This window comes from Dermacentor silvarum, chromosome 10 (assembly GCF_013339745.2).
Source record: "Dermacentor silvarum isolate Dsil-2018 chromosome 10, BIME_Dsil_1.4, whole genome shotgun sequence".
In the NCBI taxonomy this organism is placed as follows: domain Eukaryota; kingdom Metazoa; phylum Arthropoda; class Arachnida; order Ixodida; family Ixodidae; genus Dermacentor; species Dermacentor silvarum.
The window spans coordinates 11,770,586-11,789,255 of record NC_051163.1 but is presented as its reverse complement, the minus strand read 5'-3'; the positions used below and the strand labels follow the sequence as shown (position 1 = coordinate 11,789,255).

At 44.1% G+C, this 18,670-nt stretch overlaps 1 protein-coding gene across 1 annotated transcript; it reads right to left on the bottom strand.

Moving 5' to 3' along the window:
- Nucleotides 1-5,377: 5,377 nt before the first annotated feature.
- LOC119431322 (uncharacterized) lies at nt 5,378-18,546 on the bottom strand. Its single transcript, XM_037698801.2, has 3 exons — nt 18,306-18,546; nt 12,715-13,291; nt 5,378-11,006 (listed from the first exon to the last, which is right to left on the bottom strand). The coding sequence occupies exons 2-3, from the start codon at nt 13,093-13,095 to the stop codon at nt 10,164-10,166; spliced, it is 1,224 nt and encodes a 407-aa protein (XP_037554729.1). The 5' UTR covers nt 13,096-13,291; nt 18,306-18,546; the 3' UTR covers nt 5,378-10,163.
- Between the last annotated feature and the right edge of the window lie 124 nt (nt 18,547-18,670).

Genomic DNA, 18,670 nt, shown 5'->3' with positions numbered 1-18,670 from the left:
GAGAACGCTGCGCGACTTCGGGCACGCAGCGACGTCGCTATCGGAAGAGCACCGCTTTTATCTTTCGTCCACGTCGATACTCGCTTATCAGTGCAGGCAACGGTTTCGTCTGGAGAGCTTCATGAAATAGCTATAGTTACACATTATGCATATTAACGCGAGCTAGGCAACGGTTGCGACGGCCTATGCGACGCGCGTCGTCCACGCGCATGACACGTAAGCGTGACGTGAAAGGGGATGCTTCGATCACGTCTTGGCCGTCTTGGCTGCTTTCTTATCAAAGACGAAATCAAACGCGGAAAACGCCCCATTTGTTTGTCCCTATTATAAACAACAAAACTTCAGCCCGCCTTTTCGATTTGGCTCTTAAGTGCATTGATACTGGCGTATCATATAACAATAGCTTTAGTATTTTTAGAAAGCAAAAAAAAAAAAATAATAATAATAAGGATGCCAGCATCCCAGAACTCTATACGGTGCAGATCGGTTCTGCCGCATCATCTCTATATTGAATAATTTCTGTGAACAGTAATTCAACATCTTCTTTTTGGGGTTTTACGTGCCAAAACCAGTTCTGATTATGAGGCACGCCGTATTGGAGGGCTCCGAATTAATTTTGAGCACCTGGGGTTTTTGACGTGCACAACAACGTAAGCACGCGGGCATTTTTGCATTTCGCCTCCATCGAAATGCGGCCGCCGCGGCCGGGATTCGATCCCGCGACCTCGTGCTCAGCAGCGCAGAAAACATAGAGCATTTAACACTGACCTGGCTTAGAGTGTTAGATGTCGAACATTTTATACTGTATCTTATTTGTTATTTGTGTGTGCAGGGTTTACGTTGTGGAGAACTGTCTTAATCTTGTAATTTGTGTACTGTGGAATGAATCATGCGAACTATATGATCAGGTATTATTTATAAATTTAATTTTTCGTTGCTGTTTTCAATGCAATTGTATCTTTCACGTTTCTCAATGCGAGCGAATTCTGTGAATTTTGCCACGTGTGGTATCGCGCTCGATTAGTCGGTAACCTATAATGCTGATCTCTGCACAAGTTACTGGGGGGGGGGGGGGGGGGGGGATTTCATCAAGCTGCCTAAAAGCAGCTTTTTCGAGCGAATAGATTTCCTTGGCTCTTACGGCCCTTTTTCGTGGTCGGAGGCTGGCGGTTGGGGTTTGCTGGTCCAAGGTTGGAGCAAAGGCGCCGAAGCAAAGGGCGCTCGCGTTCCGGGGCGCATTCGTTACCGAATGCCCCCCGTCGCTCTTTGGGAGGAACGTGCTTTCCACCTGTACTACCGCTAGAGATATGCTGGTAAACGGCTCTAGCTGTTCTCAACGCAATTACGCAATGAACCACCAAACGCTACCTAAATATCCTCACTGCGACAAATATACAGGGTGTTTCAGCGAACACTTTCAAAAATTCTTAAAGGTTGCCTGTGGCCGATCGCACAATTCTAGTTCATGAGCCGGTCTACTCGAAGAGGCGGACGTTACTTGCACAAGAAATTGAAATGCATAATCGACTAATGAACAAAAATGGACTAATTAAGTTTTCAACTAATTACCTTATGGCGCAAATTGCAATTTATAAATTCTAGCCGTGGAGTTCGCAAGGCGGATCCACTTGGAACGAATTCTCAGAATGACACGTTTCGAGATATCAATTCCCGAACTTTGCGGAAAAATGCATTGGCGTTCCAGTTACTTTTGTGATTCAATGCGTAAAACAACGTTTTAAGAAAGTGGAACGACTGCGCTTGTTTACCGCAAAGTTCGGGAATTAATATTGTTAATATCTCACAACTGGTGTCATCCTGAGAATTCGTTCCAAGTGGATCCGCCTTGCGAACTTCACGGCTAGAATTTGTAAATTGCAGTTTGCGCCATAAGGTAATTAGTTGAAAACTTTATTAGTGCATTTTGTTAATTAGTCGATTATGCATTTCAATCTTTTGTCCAAGTAGTGTCCGCCTCTTCGAGTAGACCAGCTCACGAACTAGAATTTTGCTATCTGCCACAGGCAACCTTTAAACATTTTTGAAAGTGTTTTCTGGAACACGCTGTATGTCGTCAAGCACACCCTCTTTTATAAACCAGATAGTTCTTGAAGCTTTCATCTATTCGCTCACATTGACTACCAACGTTAATGGTTTCTGCACTATTTTACAGCGAATCTGTGTAGCTCTATCTCCCAATGGGTCTGTCGTGTCCGTAGGCAAAATCTCAACCAATCAGCGGGAGGCGCGCACCGCATGCTCCGCTGGGTTAATTGCAGCACCAGCAGATGGCGCTCGCCTCCGCGCATCCAATAGATATATCAAAATACAGGGAAAAAAAACAGCAAAGGGGAAGAGAAATGCGGCCATAATGAAACATAGAGTGCTATTGGGATACAATAGGTAAGAGGTGCTCCAGGATATGTGGAAAGGTGCAATGGGCTTACCAGTGGCGCACCGACGGGGGGGAGGTAGGTTCGGAGGTTGTGACCCCCCCCCTGAGGCCGGGTTAACCCACCCTTTTGTATAACCCCTTTTCTTTCCTTGCACCTTTGAGTACTGCAACTAATATGTAAGAGACGTAATCGTCTGCGAGTACGCAAAAAGCGAATTTTTTTTTTTTACAATTTCCCGTGAAGAAATTGAAATTAGTGCTGTTTAGATGGTATTGGCAAACTGTCAAGCCCCCCCTGGCAGAGATCCTGGTTGCGCTACTGGTGCTTACATTTGGAAATGCGGTTGTTTGCTCGAAGTCAGGGGTACAATCAGGACTCGATGTCAACCAAAGGTCAGTGGGACGCCTCGCATTGGGCGCTCACGAGAAGACTACAAATTAAGCTGTGCAGGGTGATATGGGTTGGACAAGTTTCAAGTGAGGGCAGAGCAAAATTGATTTTTGTAGAACGACTGAGAAATATGGAAGAAAGTAAATGGGTCGCGTGAGTTTACAGATATTTGTAAAGGAAAAACATTCATTCACAGTGGAGGAAAAGAACTAATAAGCTTACCAGCAGAACTACGAAGCTTACCAGCTTACCAATGCGACCGGTATAGTAAGTAACGTGGAAACAAAGAACGTCAAACGCAAAGTCAGAGAGGCTGAGACAATCTCATGGATGACGGCAATGAAAATTAAGGAAACCTGCTATGAGTAACTACCTAAGAGGAAAAAAACGAAATCAGGAAAGATACAGTTTATGACAACTCAAAGGAAAGCTCTTTACTTTTCGAAGCGAGATCAGGATGCCTTAAAACGTGAACTTAAAAAGCGAGGTACGCCAAGGAAGAAGAAGCAAGTGCTTGACTTGATTTAAATGACACCTGTCGTTAACGCACCGGAGGAGTGAGCATCGTGGGCACGTTCACGCCAGGTGTCACTAACGAGACCACTTACGAGATCAAGTCAAGCATGATCTTTAACTTAAGATGCATTTTTTAATACGGGGGTAACTGATACAGCTCATCATGACAGTGCTGTAGCATATGAGTGCGAAAAATGGACAAGCAGCCAGCCATGTGTGCACTGTACAGTTCTTCAAATATACTAAATGACTGGTGGATCAGTCGATGCCTCTGGACTTAACTGTTACAATGAATGTGAAATAAGGGTGAACGGTCTGTATAACTACGCAGCAGACAAGCTTTCAGGTTATGTAGGTGCAGTGAACGCATATTGAGCGTTGCGCACTTGTCATGTACCTTACGGCGGGAGCAGTCCACGTTAGAGCACTGCACGGGCCGATTTTATCAGCCCGGGCCCGGCCCGGGCCCGTTTTTACGTTGGGCGGCCCGCCCGAGCCCGATCAAAACTTTTATGGTGAGACCCGGGCCCGGCCCGGGCCTCGAAATAATCTACGTTACCCGCCCGGCCCGGCCCGCCACCCCTTTACCTTAGGCCCGAGCCCGGCCCGAGCCCGACTTGAAACCGGCCCGAACCCGGCCCGAGACCGAAAAATAATGTTTTTCAGAGTTGAGACGCCCGAGGATAACTCGCTGCACGTTACATGCACACCACCAGAAAGCCCGAGCCCGGCCCGGGTAAAAAAGCACACGCTGTGCCCGAGCCCGTGAAAAAACTGTTCTACCCGGCCCGGCCCGGCCCACGGGCCGGGCCGGGCCCAGGCTTTCGGGTAAGCCCGAGCCCTGCACCTCCCGTGCAGTGTTCTAGTCCACGTACACTTCTAGCATAGTGGCACATAGAAAAAAGTCTGCACGTCGAATTTCAGCAAAGGAACGCTGTCGATAAAGCACGAATTACGAACATGCCGTGAGGCAAGCGACTGGCTTCGAGAGGCTGCGCTCGTCTATCCCTCACAATGGCGGCCAAAAACCAGTGTTGCCTGACCGCAGCACAAGGTTGTCGGCTTTATGCAAATTCGCTATGCGGTAGACTTACGTCAATTCGACCCTGACGGGACCGACGAAATTGATCGAATTATCCGGCGATCCGAATTAAATAAAATGCAGAAAAACGCCCAAACAAACCGTTCATTGATTTGTCAGTATTTGCATTAACACGCCCATGAATCAAACACGCGCCCGTTTTCCGTCCAATGTAGAAGAATAATGTAGGAATGACATTAAAGCTCTTAAACGAAGTAGAAATCAAAGGCGCACCCTATTTTTAGCAACAAAAAATGTTGCACAATGGCGGCCAGTTTCCTAAAGTCAGCTTCGCCACACCGTTGTTTTAAAGTCAGCTCTGCAAAAAACATCCGTGTTATGCGGTAAAGCATACGGCCGTTGCAAATGCGGTTTTGTTTTCGTGTTTGATAGCACCACGCAGGCAATTTTCGGTCCATTTATTTTTTAAAGAAAGGCGCGCGTTAAAATTGGGTAAATACCATAATCAGACACTGTGAGCTACGGTCATCAATCTTCCTAGGGCGGGCGAAAAATAGACGTTTTCGACGAGAGATGACGTGTTCAATGCGTCATTCACTGTCCCCTAAGCTCCGCCGAGACAAACACTGCCACCAAAGGCTCATTCACACTAGGCCGACACGACACAGATTTTGGTCTGCCGACTGTTGGCAACAGCGTTTTCCTTCCTTTAAACCGTTGGCCACAGCCTTTTCCGTCCTGTAAACTGCTGTCGCCAACAGTCGGCAGACCACAATCGGTGTCGTGTCGGCCTAGTGTGAATGAGCCTTAAAGTAGTCAGGCGCGTTCGTGCTGGCTGTTCAAGTTCGAATTATCCGGCGAAGGCCAACCTTAGAATTAAAATAACGAAAGTTTGGGCCCATAGATATGTATAGGCGCTGGCCGTGACCTTCGGTCAGCAACGAATTAACCAAAAAATCAAATTAACGGACGACTACTGTACCATGAAACCATAATGCATGGTATTGTGGAAATGTGACATCAAGGTACACTGTTCTCACATAAGAAGTGTACTGTCTTTATTTATCCATGGCCTAGAAACAGTTACAACACTGAAGTGTACGTGCTTAAGTGAAAATTACACTGTAATGCCGTCGTCCAGTCTCAGCGCATGCCGTAGGGCAGGACTAGAAAGCAACTGTTCCAATGCTGAGCTGTTGCCAGTATGCCTGCAGCCTGATGCACACAACTGCTCCAATGGCACCACAAAAGTATGTCATTTCTCTACACTGTGTGACTCTACACTGTGTGACAAATTGTGACTCTACACTGTGTGACGTAGGATGGGATGTTGACACTGTGCAACACTAGAACGCCTTCTCAGACTGCGTGACTATGCCCACAGAAACAGTTCTGTTTTGTGTGTGTGTGCGATTTTCTTTTTCCTTTTTCCCCCTTTTTTATACTTATTTTTTTTCTCTCTCTCTCCTGTCGAATCCCTTTAACCCTCCCCCAGTACAGGGTAGCCAACCGGAGATAATGTCTGGTTAACCTCCCTGTCTTTCCTTTACCTTTTTCTCTCTCTACACGCACTAAGATAACATGAACTTTTGCCGCTCAAAAACATGTTTACATTGACGAAAACCATTGTGCAATTAGAAAACTTGAACGATAATTATACTTAAGCATACCAGTAGACATCAAACTCAGACAAATAAAAATTTTGGTTAATTCAAACAGATCTCAAAACCCTGCTTCCTTGCCATGTTTTCAATGCATTCTGAAATGAGGCAAGCCAAACAAATTTTTTCTATCAATTTTGTGCTTTTCAGGTTGATGGAATGAGGTGGTTAGATTGTGCTGATAAAGTATGAATAGTCAAAGAAAATTTTTGCTACTCAAGGTGCTGTGTGTGTTGATGGGTGACACCACAAAATGGCACCACCAATACAGTTACTTTTGTAATTCAATGCATAAAACTACGTTTTGTTAAGAAAGTAACTGGAACGCCAATGCATTTCTCAGCAAAGTTCGGGAATTATTATTTCGAAACTGGTGTCATCGTGAGAATTCGTTCCAAGTGGATCCGCCTTGCGAACTCTATGGTTAGAATTTGTAAATCGCAATATAGGCCATAAGGTAATTAGTTAAAACATAAGTAGTGCATTTTGGTGAATTAGTCGATTATGCATTTCAATTTTTTGTGCAAGTAATGTCCACCTCCTCGAGTAGACCAGCTCATGAACTAGAATTGGGCTATCTGCCACAGGCAACCTTTACAAATTTTTGAAAGTGTTCGCTGAAAGACCCAGTGTATGTATGTATGTATATACATACATACATATACTGGGTGTTTATCCCCTTTCTTCTCATTCATTACATAACGAGGGTCTCGAATCCGGGCAACACTGATGCCTTTAGTTAGCATGCGTGGGCTTATTGACTAGTTGCCTTCACCTAAAAAGATCACGTATTCGTGAGGCCTGCGGCAGAAAGGATGTTCTACATCCGCCGCCAAGGTTTGTCCGTGGTGGCACTGGCTAACACTCCGAAGGTGTTAGTTTAAGTAGAAAAACATAAATACCCCAGAAAGTGGATGGGAGAACGGCGCCGCGGTAGCTCAATTGGTAAGAGCATCGCACGCGTAAATCAAAGACGTGGGACCATTCCCCAACTGCGGGAAGTTGTTTTTTCATCCACTTTCATTTCTATTAATTTATCATTTCTTTAATTCAATGAGTAAGTAAAAGTAATTTTGTCTATGTTGTCCTTGGTGTCCTTGTTGGCTTCTTATGATATATATATAATGTAAAGGTGTTTATTAGACACTAGCTGTTTGGGCCGTCCGTTGTTTGAAGGTCCGAGCTCTCAGCACGAGCGGCGTTTCTCGAGGAAATCGCTGGAGGGATCGACCCACTAGAAAGGGCTGGAGAGCGTGACCCGCTATGGCGTTCGTATTCTTCGCTACAATATATATACATATATATATATATATATTGCGAGACAGCTGTTCAACCTCGACGGTTTATTGTGCAGGCTATGCGCAGAAGCGAATTTTGATGGCCATGATGATGAGTATATACAGATGAAGAAGATGAAGGGGTAATATAATGCTCACAGAATTACCCCCGCGCATGGAAGCGGCCAACCTGGCCGCTGGCTATGGCGGCGAACGCCGTATGAAAGGCATTAAACGTGAAACATGCACAATCTCTGTGGTACGGCAGCGGCCGTCCAAAGGCGTAACAACGGGTGTGACACGATAATTAACTGGCGAAGTGAACAGTGTAGTGCTCACAATATATATGTCTGGCTGTAGAGCTGTTCAAATGTTAAGGTTTGGGTGGGTCTTGCCTACTTAGAAACACACGTTGAACTGACAGTACACAAAGAGAAGGACAGTGCTGTATGCTCCTTTACATCTACGCATTTGTGTGCTGCAGCTTTAACTGTTCAAACGCGACCAGGTCTGCAAATTTGTGCTCATGAGACATAATGACTTCAATGATATTCTATTCAACACCAGATCATACAAATTTCTGATAATTTAAAGAAACATAATTAGTCCCTGTGAGTTAGATTGAATCCAAGTTGACTGTGGTAGGAGCTGCAATACAGAAGTAGGAACAACTCATATACATGACTTGCTGCCGAGGCAGTGAAAATGGTCTGCAATATATTTATACTGCTCACATCGCTGTTAAAACATAGGATTGGCACAGAACACAAATAAACTTATACATTGTGAGATGGTCATTTATCCCCAATGTGCCTTGCAACAAACCCTTCCAAAAGAGAAAAAATACAAAAACATGAAAACATTTAGCCTCATGTTAGTTTAGACTTCGATAATTCAAAACTAATTCAATTCACCAACTAGGCCCTGGTGAGTTGATAGCATTGCTTTTGGTTTTTGCACAGGGACAAATTTATATTAAAAGATCAGCTTTGTTTACAAAACTGCACTGCCCAAGAAGATGACCAATTGTTTTGTGCAGAGCTTCCCACAGCTTGTGCATTTCTGCACTCATTTGCTTCATTGAACTTGCAACAAAGAAGATATTCTAATGACTCTCACTAAAAAGTATGACATGGGTATTTCCAGGGCATGGAATCTTGCAATTTATGCTTTCAGCACTTTAATTGCTGATCAAAAGTATTATAAATGTGAGAAAACTTTAAGATGTGCTTTCACAGAATCTATAATGTAAAGAGCATCACATAAGGCTTAAGCACAGCATAAAAGTGTGGTAAAGGACAAGGACTTTAACAACATAGGAACAGTGCATCATGCAAATATATATTTAGTGCCTAAAAAGGACCTAAAAAAATAAAGAAACAAGCAATCACACCATAACATTTATAGTTGGTTCAGTGTAGTAAAGCCATACATGTAAAATACAGGACCACTGTCAGTTTAGAAAGCATTTGAGGAACTGCAGCTTAGCTGCCATTTAGGGGAGCTTTGTTTTTCGTTTTGCTTGTTTCTTGATTTACTCGCTTTCTTTTGGTGTGCAGTAAAGGTTCTGTAGCGAGGGAGCACTTGTATGTGTCCACTTTCTTTCTCGTGTGACATCATCACATTACTTCATTGTCCCAATAATGACATACCAACTAGTACAGTCTGTATAGTACCTGTAACAGTTGCTGCTGCAGATTGCTGTGGTGCCATGCAAAAGGAACAAAGTGAGCAGCTGAGGTCATAAAATGACCACGAAATTGTACCTCACAACTAAATACAGTATAGACCACTTATAACTTAACCGCTTATGGTGCAGGACCGGATATAATACGGTCTTTTCAGACTCCAGTTAATTTTCCCATAGCACTCTATGTATATGCATATCGCTTATAGTGCAGTTGCAAGACACGAAATACCGGTTACAGTGCGGCTGCCTGGAAGTTCAGCAGTCAACCTAGACAGCAAACACTCCCCTCAAGCCACAAATACCGTATTTACTCGAATCTAACGCGCACTTTTTTTTCCGATAAAACAGGTCCAAAAATTGCGTGCGCGTTAGAATCGAGTACGACCCTAAATCTGCGTTACCATATAGCCGTCGGCATTTCAAAATGGCCGCCTCGCACGTGCGTCGAGCCTAGCTACTCTCGAGCCTAGCTACCGTAGCTTCCTCAATGTGCTGCAGTACACGTGCTAAGGCAATAGTTTACCGTCTGTCTTCACATTCTCTGCGTCTGCTCTATCAGCATGAAGTACCGAGGTCATGCCTCATTTAAAAGGAAAGTGATCATGTGTGCGGAGACGGACGGTAATCGGTCCGCATCACGGGCGTTCGGAGAATCCGAAACTTACGTTCGGGACTGGCGCAAACAGAAGGAGAGGATTTTCGCCAGCAAAGCAATGCGGAACGATTTTAGTGGACCGAAGCAGGTCATAATCTGCGACGATCCACTTCGGCGATACGATCGCCTTGGCCCTATCGTGAAAGTAATCTGCAATGGGAAAAGTCAGGCCGTGCGCCGTGTTTTCGCCACTTATAGGTCACGTTGAAGCGAGAGGCATGAAAGCACGAAGGTCGATTCACTTTGCCGTGCTTCGTCACTCGAGCGTTTTGACAGTTCGTTTCTGCGGTCAACGAGCGAGATGTGTTCATGTTTGCTTGTGTGCGCCTGACACCGGGCTTGTTAATTTATTTAATAAGCGGATACAGAACCTAGAGCACGGTGACAGCGACAGCAGAAATGCACCTGGAGTGTCCATTATCGCAATAAAATAGTTGTTTTGGTTATTCGAGACTCCGGCGACTTATGTTATAAGCGGTCTACACTGTACGAGCTTGGCCCTGCACTGCACTACAAACTGTACTGAGGCAGCCCCGCTACAGTGGGTCAGCAACAGCCCTGTGGCCGTCTGTTCTGTAGTGGCGCTGTGCGGCCTCAACGTTTTGAAACAAGACGATGCCACATTTCCTGCAACCATAACCTTCGATGTCACCCATTCTGCATTTCATTCCATCATCGCTATATGCCACATCGACAGCACTGTGCGTGACAAGAAACATTTTTTCTGTTGCCTCAGTGCTTGTGAAGCTTGCACTTTGTTCCTGGTCTTCGTCTTTCGTAGGCTCCACCGGTTCCTCGTGCTTCCTCTCATTGTCAGCGGAACGATCCTGAATACTAGCTTGGTTTGTGATTGCAGTTCCAGAAGCAGCAGCATATGATGTGGAGCAAGGGGGCACGTTGTGCTGGCCTGAGTTGCGAATGCTCGAATCTAGAGCTGTCAACTGCTGCGATGTATGCAAGGAATCGGTATCGTCTGCTGCTGGCTGAGAAGATGGAGAGCACAACATCGGTGCAGCGGACGGCACATTCTCACATTGTGTAATAGTTAGCGAAGAAGTTCTGCCTGCAGGAACTGATATTGCTGTGACAAATGTAGAGGAAGAACTCTTGATGCACATGTTTGTGGTCTCCTGCTTGTTCCCAGTAGCTAAAGCACGCTGAAAAATAGACATAGCCCTTCTGTGCTTTTTCCCACTGTCATGCGCCTCCATGTTCATGACACCGGAAATCTGCGTCCTGCAAATGTCACACCAAACGTAATTGTTGGCTGCAGACGAAGAGTCTGTCCTAGAGAAGCATTGTACGCCATGGCTTGCATAGCTTGCTGGCCCTGTGAATTTCTTTTGGCATGTCCTGCACTCGTATGGTCCAATGTTTGGCTGCGAAGAAAATGAAATAGGACTGATGTGAAAGACCAGTGTGAGTGGGCACCACTACACTCTATCAAGACTGTAATGACGTTCAACACATGTACCTCTAAGTGATTATGCAAGAAGAATCTTTTTTTTTATGAATGCAATAAGTACTTGTGAAAATCTTTGTGCAAGGCTTGTGTATGCCTTACGTTAAAACAAACTTGGTGAGAAGATCTGCATGCATTCTATCCAATGAAAAGCAAACAAACGAGATTGAAGCAGAGGCTTGCCATGACCAAGTGAGAACAAAATAACAATATGCCTTTCCAAGCATGCACTGCTGTGATTAATCTATGCACTGTTGCTTTCGATCAACAGCTGTGGCAGCATCGACATTTATCAAAGAAATTCAAAAGGTTCAGTGAGGGAACTGAAACCTTTTCTTGTAGCACGGTGATTAACCACCATTTCACAGCTTGTTCTCTTAGACCTACAAGCATTCCTTCCTTGCAAATATATCTGCACAATTTTTCACTGCACTATATTGTAACTCTTAATTCAAGACAGCAGTAGCTCTGCCCTGTTGCCCCACAAGAGCCATGCAGCGTCTTGTGCACCGGAAATTTTCGGAAGTGTAGAAGATAGCGGAAAAAAAAAGAATTGTCCTAAACAGCAGCCTGAGAATAGAGAAGTTACAATGTTGTCCTCTGAAAAAAAAAACACTGAAGATGTTATGCAGTGTTTCAAAAGAAATCAAGGATTGCAGCGTGGCAATTACGTGTGAAATTCTTTTATTTCAAGCCAAATACCTTATTTGCTCGTATAAAGCCCACCCTTGCATAAGGCCTATGCCCATACATTGGAGCACGTAAATTTGAAGAAATGTTTCACTGAGTGTCGTGAGTGTACTTGCACGCTGTTAACATAGTTACTGTGCCAGCATTTCTTGAAGTTTCGATTCCTGTGCGCGATGGCCTACCGGTGGGTCACTTGTCTTATTCCTCTGGTGTGTCGTGGCCCACCAGTGAGTCACCAGGGAGTTGTGCTTTTAAGTATCCTCAATGTGCAAAGAGATGGCATCACGACACGTCAGATCAGAAGCAGCAAGAATTTTGCAGTCAGCTGTTTTCTACCAAAGATTTTGCTTGCACACTGCAGGAAAGCCCCGCACAGCTGCACAAAGGGAATAACTGGCGTGACCCATCTGTGACTCACGTCGCAACGAACGTGTTAATTTGGACAAGCAGCGACTATATGGCACAAGTGGCTGTTCTGCCAATGATGGCATCATCGTCATCACCATATCCTGCTGGATCACGCTGCATTGATTCAGTGCGCTTCAACAACATTAGTTGTGCTGTGGCTAGCTATTTAGCTGCATTGTGCTTTCGGGCACATGAAAAGCCCATGGCGCAGACAATGCGAGAAGAGACCTGCGCGCCCTTTCAGAAAGTGTGTTCCAGGAGGCTTTCCAAAAATGGAAGAAAAGATGGGAAGAGTTCATTGCCAGTAGAGGGGACTACTTTGAAGGGGACAGCACTTAAAATGTTGAACCATAAGCAGTAAAGGTGTTATAGCATGTTCAGTTTCTTTTTGAACACACCTCGTAAATAAATCTCACCGGGACAATATTTTCCTCTAGTTAAGTCAGGCTAACTATTAGAAAAATTACACTAGCCTGATAGCAGTGGAACTGCAACAAGAACAAAATCAACATGCACTTTGCACTGACCTGTAGCATGAAGTCGGAGTATGAAAGATTCCCATCTGGCCCGTTGTCAGTTTTGTAGAGTTGCACAGCCATGCTTGACATGGAGGCAGTAGGGCTGGCGAAGTCACTGAGACTAGAAGGTGCATCCAGGGCTCTGGTTTCTTGATGCTTGTCCAAGGAATCAATGCTGGCTTTTAGTGACTGGGACAGATTTGGGGAGCTTGACAGGATACGGTAATGGCCTCGAACCATGGGTTGTGCTAACACTAAGCCGGGAAGTCCCATCAGGGGAAACAGTGAGAGAAATGGAAGGGGACGTGTTAGTGAGAGGTTGTCTTGCAATGGCTTGCTCACGCTTAAGCTGAGCCGCCATGGCATTTTTGTGCTTCTTACCGCTGTCATGTTGACTGAGGTTTACGGCCCCAGATATCTCGGTATTACAAACCTCACATTTAATATAATGGTCCTTTGTGCTGCCTGGAATAACTTTGGTGGAACAAAGCATGCGATGCCTGTCGCTGTCCCTGTGCTCTGCATAGCTTGCTGGTCCTGTGAAGCTCTTGTTGCATGTTGTGCACTGATATGGTACAGCGCTGAGCTGCAAAAAAAAAAAAAAAAATTATGCCATGCTTAGCAGCGTTGCCGTGAATAAAGAAGCCTGGCAGCAGCCAGGGTGCAACAGCACCGTGTCTACCACGTGTCTGCATTCTCACCTTCCAGAAGGCAGCTGGCATGCAAGTTACCAACTTCCTTGGTCTACTAATACCTTAGATGGACGTTTAACGATTCGAAAAGTCAACCACATTTGCAAGAGCAAGGCAATCAGTATTGGTTCTCCTGTTGCCCCAGATCTTATGATCTTTTTCGAGCCCAACTAGGGAGTTCACTTCGTATTCGACTTGAAAACACCAATGTTTTACGAACTTTAAAGCGAAGCTTTCTTTGCAAACCCTCCCAGACTTTTCCTACTGTGGCTGGGTGGGTGCTGCTGCTGTTTTGATGAATAGCTAGCCTCCAGGACAGCACTGACATCCTTACTGCCCTTATAGGTGTCTACGCTGCCAGCTTCGTTTTCTACGAAATTACTCAGTGATAAACAAATGATACCCAAACGTCCTCATTGCAACTAATATGTGTCATCAAGAGTACAATGCCTTTAATAACGCAAACCGTTTTGACCTTTCTATCCCCACTTTCCTTACTTATTAGGCCACAATCGCAAATATACAGGGTGTTTCACGTAACTTGAGCAGCGCAACTGGCCGTTCGAGGCACTTTGCGTGTATTCGTGGGCATCTTTCACGCTCGGAAAAACACTTTTATGTACCACGTATCGAGCAAAAGAAAGCTGTATGGGGGGTTTCTCATGTTGCTCTACAATTTTCTCATTGACACTTTTCATCTTATTATAATATTTGAGAAGCTTATTAATTAATTAAGACTAATTCTGTAATTAGGAGGAATGCAAAAAATAATCTGAGTATCAGCGACGGCAAAGAAAATTACCTTGGTTCTGTCCATCTATGTATCATTTGCATAATTTTAAGGTTCGGCTCAAGTTAAGTGAAACGTTTACCCTGTATTTCTATTGCGTCAACGCCAACTACCTGTTTGAGATGATCACTACATGTTGTTGATGTTTCCATACTACAGCACATACCAACGGGGGGTCGACCAAGAAGCAGGTGGTGCATTTAAAATAAATATGAAGAAATGAACAAATAGAAGGCAATATAAGAATTGTCACATGGCATAGCATGAATGCAGGAGAGCACGTGTGCACACACCAGTTTTCTTTACACAAGAGGCGTAGGAATGAAATGGGCAAATTTATAGCATTTCATTATACACTCGACAAAAGCTTCGCTTCACATATATTCCAAAATGTTCATTCGATCTGCGTAATTTTTTTTTAGATTCCTGGACAACTTCCTTATTTTTCTTAACTATGAGCTTAATTTACTAGCATGCCACCGCTATTCCAACTATTATTTGCAAGTATTCTGCTCCCCTCGAATTAATGTGTCAGCTCCCCATTTAGGGGGGGGGGGGGGGAGATTTCTGGACATTACGTTTCATTTTAGAAGTGACCACACCTTTTGTGTTATGAAACTCGAGGAAGAAAGCCTTTTCTGCCATTCTATTATTTCCATCTGACTTGAGTGAAAAGTATTATCGTTAACCTGACTTTTTAAAATGTTGTGCTAAAACGCCGCCTTTATTTGATGGAATAAGTGCTTGTGCACAAATCAGCTCATCTGTTGAAAGCGAGGTATCCCATTAATGTGAAGATTGTTGTTTCAGAAAGCTTTCTTCCAAAACTAACCGCCCATACTGATGAGCACACCGGTCAGACACATAATGTAGCCATAGCACCCCCCCATGCATTCACAATATTACCCATAAATTTCAAACGATAGCAGGTAATGCACAAGTATTAGCAATGTTTTCTGCTTCTAAAAAGCTTGTCAGCCTGGACAAGAGAAGCATGCCTAGAAAAGGATGTCACAATGGTTGCTGAAGCATAAATGCAGGTATGTTGATAGTGTCGGGCACGTGGTATATTCTTTTGAGCTGTAGCAAATACTGCGTCAGGCGGTTCACTAGATGCTCAAATGATCGCTTCAGGGAGTGCAGGATTAACATACACAAATCAAAGGACGGTCTTCTTGCTACTCATTGCAGCACGTGCGGATGTCAGCCACAATTTCAAAAGGTTTAAAGACAAGCTAGTAAGAGAAATTACTGAGGCCAAAATGACTGACAGGCTGGGCATGTGATGTATCAGCTCACCATATGTTGTGTTATCGGAAAAGAAATTGACATTCCTTTGGGGAGATTTTAGATAGGTTGTAAAGCCTATCAGGGGGTAAATGTCGGTGGAAAAAGTGCACTTCCTGAGACACACATGCATTTTACCTGTCCTGTTTCTTACTGAGGGTCTCACTGCACGCCAAGCTTTGTCAGCATTAAAGTACAGCATTAAAGTACAGGATCCTGTCCTCAGGATCCACCAGTGCCTCTTATTGGTACTGCATTAGGCGATGTTATAAAGGAGCTAAAGTCTAACTTGATAGGTGTGCATAGTAGTCCCTCATATGGCTAATGCCAATCATAGAAAAGTGACATGGCTGACGAAATTGTGCCAGCAAAACCGTGGTCACTGTTTTCCAAAATCACAAATGGCAACATTTCCGAGATGTTGAGGTGCAGATTTCCATATTATCTACCCAGATAGGCAACTTGCACTTTGTGAGCATCCATTGTTCTAATCCGAAATGCAAGAACAAGCTCTTGTCATGTGCACTACAGCTGTTTCATGTCAGGTTTTAGCCAAAAGAGTGCACACTGCATTACAGCACCTATACCTTCATACTGCAGAGAACATATTTTACAACTTTGTACGGCAAAGCACAGCTGTCTGAACTTTCAGAATTTCTGCAGGCATCCTTTCTCCTGCAAAGCTTGCAATGTGCTTTCAGATTTCCAATGATGCAACTTCTTTTAACTAACATGTTGCGAGTGAACCCTATCTTTGATAAAACAGAGGCGATGGCACAGCACAAAAATCTGAGACTGGATAATTGTTGAAGCTCTCAACATTTAGGGGAAAAAAGAAAACTTGATAAATGTGACACTTTACATGAATTCCTGTTGGTTTCCAATATAGCCTTGTCTGAAAACTTTAACCATTTTCTCTAAGAATATTCTGCCTTTACTTTGTCTCATTTCGACTTTAATTCTTTTTTTTTTAATGTGTTTTGTGGGTAGTTAGCTTGTGGCTTCTAATGGCAGATTAACCCCACACACAATTTTTTTAAAATAAAAGACCAACCAACATGCAATAAATGCCATGCACCACTACCAGCAATGCACATTTTAATTACATGTCCACATATCACAACACAAAGATGAAAATACTTCATTGAATAAAACAAACTACATGTAGCGAGCGCTACACTCAAGTTTAGTTTTGGGAGATGGTTCACTTGTGCCCCTAACAGAAATCTTGAACTGCCTAGAGAAAATTGGGTTTTTGAGTAGGCTTTTGAGCTATGCAGCTTCTGCTCCTTTTACTATTGACTTTCCAACACTTTCTGGCTGATGCAGCATGGCCTATTTTGACACTGCCCCGTTAAACCCGATTCACCTAACCAATGGCAGATTTAAGAGGCAGATTAAGTAATAGCTTACAGTGGGTTACACCCTAACATTGCAGCTGAACTACAATACCAACTGTGATGGAGGGAGGGTTCTGAAGTTCATTTTGACAGCCTGGGATCATTTCACATGCAGCAATATCTCAGCATCAGGAAACTTTTTTACCTTACTCTGTTGTCAGAATGCAGGTGCTACTACTGCTCATCAAACCCACGAACTTGTTGGCAGCAGAATACCACAACCACTGTGCAGTTTCATAGGTCAGCAAAGAAGATACATGGACTAATAAAAAGTTCTGGGGTTTTGTGGCAAAACTACAATCTGATTATGAGGCCCCTTGTCGTGGGGTACTCCGAATTAATTTTGACCATCTGGAGTTTTTAATGTGCACCCAAATACATGAGTGTGTTTGCATTTAGCCTCCATCAAAATGCAGCCACTGCAGCCGTGATTGAACTTGCGACCTCAGGCTCAGCAGCGCAACACCGCAGTCACTGGGCTGCAGTGGTTGGTTAATGCATGGACTGCATATGCGGGTACGCTGGACATGTATAAGAACAGGGCACCTCAGGAAAAAGCAATGAAAACTGTGATACTCTTTTGGCAGCAGTAAAGAAGCAGCTAAAGCTTGACTGTCCACACCTTTTAGCTTTGATACTTGTCAATAGTTTACTGCCGCTTAATGTAGAGAACTTGTTCCGTACATTTGGCAGCGGAAATGTGGCCATACACGTGCTAGCTGGTAGGCAGCATTTGGTGAGCAAAATTCTGGTAGGAGAGTTCATCAGCTGTCTGCCATTTGTCAAAGCCATACATATGGAAGACCAGCTTTTAGAGGGCTGGGGTAGATTTAGTTTTTTATGAAAATGTTTAAACCAATAACAGTACTGGCTGGTTCTGGGTGAACAAGTCGAGCAAAATGGAGTTGTAGCTGCAAAACGAAAGTCCCCCTATAATACGAGCACTTTCGAGCGCACTTAAATCTATACATATACAGTCCTTCTACACATCTACAGACACGCTCGAATTCGAACCTGCCAAGCTGAATCATGCCTCGTCCTTCGATCGCATTCGAAAAGTGCGATACTGATAGACTTTAAACCTGGCAACCAGCCTTTGATACTTACACATACATGTTACAATTAACTTAAAGCAAGTAGTACCGCTAACAAACGTACGACCTGCAAAACGGTCATGCGTTCTGCGACTTCACCGACAGCCACTCCATTCACGCAGCGTCGGAAAAAACTGCGCTGCATACATCGGGCGACAGAGCTTTTTACATGCTTTGTTGCGCACAGCTAGCACAAATGTTAGCCAAAACGATATACTGTGCTCTAAAATTAAGCATGTCGGGCAGCGCGGGAAAACACAAGAAACGAACAAGTTGAGCCACAAGTTGAGACATATCATTAAGCTACGCGATCACAATAGTATGGAAACCAATTTACCCTGGAAATCATGTCGAGTATGACGTAACGTTTTGCACAGCCGACTTGTTTTGAGCAGCTATCGGTTTCCCGCGTTTCACTTGCACACCGGTTCAAGTATTAAATGACAGCCGAGTCGACGAGCTGTTCGTCAAGCCACAATTATATAGGAGGCTATGGTAGACGCAACGAGCACAGTACAAGCACAGGTGTACGAGCAGTACGAGCACTTGACAAGCAGTACAAACAAGCTTCCAGAACCACCCAGTAGCGGAAGTAGCGGTGTAGTAGCGGTCAGGTAGCGACTGTAATTTAGTCTAATCTTGCCTTGTAAGTAAAGCCAAAAATCGAAAGCGAAACCGAAACATACTTGTGTGCCTCAAAAG

What these genes read in the sequence shown, in the direction of transcription:
- LOC119431322 (XM_037698801.2), bottom strand. Translation starts at nt 13,095, where the DNA reads ATGACAGCGGTAAGAAGCACAAAAATGCCATGGCGGCTCAGCTTAAGC. An exon ending in ACTCCGACTTCATGCTACAG is followed by an intron (nt 11,007 to 12,714) that starts GTCAGTGCAAAG and finishes TTTTCTTCGCAG; the next exon opens with CCAAACATTGGACCATACGA.